General features: G+C 36.8%; 1 protein-coding gene across 1 annotated transcript; it reads right to left on the reverse strand.

Annotated features, from left to right (window-relative positions):
• Positions 1-85: 85 nt before the first annotated feature.
• LOC110035959 (probable ascorbate-specific transmembrane electron transporter 1) lies at positions 86-1,138 on the reverse strand. Its single transcript, XM_020740297.1, has 2 exons — positions 939-1,138; positions 86-373 (listed from the first exon to the last, which is right to left on the reverse strand). The coding sequence occupies exons 1-2, from the start codon at positions 1,131-1,133 to the stop codon at positions 113-115; spliced, it is 456 nt and encodes a 151-aa protein (XP_020595956.1). The 5' UTR covers positions 1,134-1,138; the 3' UTR covers positions 86-112.
• Between the last annotated feature and the right edge of the window lie 249 nt (positions 1,139-1,387).

The following is a 1,387-nucleotide window of genomic DNA, read 5'->3' on the forward strand; positions in this document are numbered from 1 at the left end:
TATATATATATATCTTCTTATTTAAAGCAACCATTAACGAACAAAGATGCAATATTGCAATTATAAGGGCCTTGCCCATCCCCAGAAGAAATATAAAGGGCCTTATAATATTCTAAAAGGGCATGATTCTGGGAAGAGCCGTGGAGAGGCAGACAAACAGGCCGAAGAGTAGAATAATAAGGCCTGCGAAGTTGATAAGTAGCGTCTCTGAACGGCCTGGGCTACCGGCCCCTTTCTCCATTAGCCCAGTTTCCACGGTGCAAATCGCGGTCAAAAAGATGGCCAGCCCTGCGGTTGAGTGCAGCGGAACTAGCGTCGCTCTCATCATCGGCGGCGCTCCTGGAAACCAGAAGCTGAAGAACCCAAATATCCACTGCGACATAATCATCATAGAAAATATAAGGGGACATTTACATAATTCAGGACTGCAAAATATCAAGCAGGTTTAGGCTTGATTGGTGTTCGATTTGAAATTGATTTGTTAAAATTAATTTAGAAAACTATATTTAAGATATTGAATATATTGTGCAAAAGAAGACAAAGAATCACATGATCATACTAGCTATTATGATTTAAACTTAAAAGAAAAAAAATATGTATATATATATATATTTTTTTTTATTTCGAGCTAAAACGAGCCGAACATGATTAACAAAGAGTTGTTTGTGTTCAGCTCATTTATTTAACGAACGAATTGAACACAAGTTACTTAAGAAGTCGAACACAAGTTATTCAAGAATGAGCTTTTTTGACAACCTACAAACATAGTACATAATTATTATGTATTTACATATCTAAGGCCTTAACTTTCATATTTACACCTAACATTGGATATGTAAATTCATAGAAATTAGATGGTATGTGTGAAAAAGGCCCAAAGTCATCCGCAAGGGAGAGAAGTTTTCTTCATGAAGAGGGGAGAAGACGGAAGAGAGAACCTGCAAGGCAAACAAACAGATGGTGGAGATGCCAAGCCAGGAATGCAAGGTATACATGTTTGGAATCTGGCTCTCCTTATGGAACTTGAAGGCTGCGTAAATCCCAAGTATTCCCAGGCCTAATGCCACCAAATGGAGCAACATGTGGATCATCTTTTGCACCCTTTTCGGGCTTGGAATTGTACTGTAAGCCATTATTGCTGCTCAACAACATCAAAAAAGAAGTATGCTTGTAATTGTTGAAAAATCACTCTAATAATCACAAGAATATAAACGAAAAAAATAAGAAAGAAAGGAACACAGGGATTTAACTAGGTTCGGCAATGTGTCTACGTCCTAGGTAGCGAATAGCGGCGGCTTTCGATTTTTTTGAAACAAAGTTTTACCCTTAGGACTACAAACACTATATATATATATATATATATATATATATATATATATACACATAT

Source organism: Phalaenopsis equestris, unplaced genomic scaffold (genome assembly GCF_001263595.1).
Source record: "Phalaenopsis equestris unplaced genomic scaffold, ASM126359v1 Scaffold201012, whole genome shotgun sequence".
In the NCBI taxonomy this organism is placed as follows: domain Eukaryota; kingdom Viridiplantae; phylum Streptophyta; class Magnoliopsida; order Asparagales; family Orchidaceae; genus Phalaenopsis; species Phalaenopsis equestris.

Bases quoted from the DNA above. Each gene is read 5' to 3' on its own strand.
- LOC110035959 (XM_020740297.1), bottom strand. From the start codon at position 1,133: ATGGCTTACAGTACAATTCCAAGCCCGAAAAGGGTGCAAAAGATGATC. The intron at 374-938 runs GTTCTCTCTTCC...ATTATGTCGCAG, and splicing joins TCTGTTTGTTTGCCTTGCAG to TGGATATTTGGGTTCTTCAG.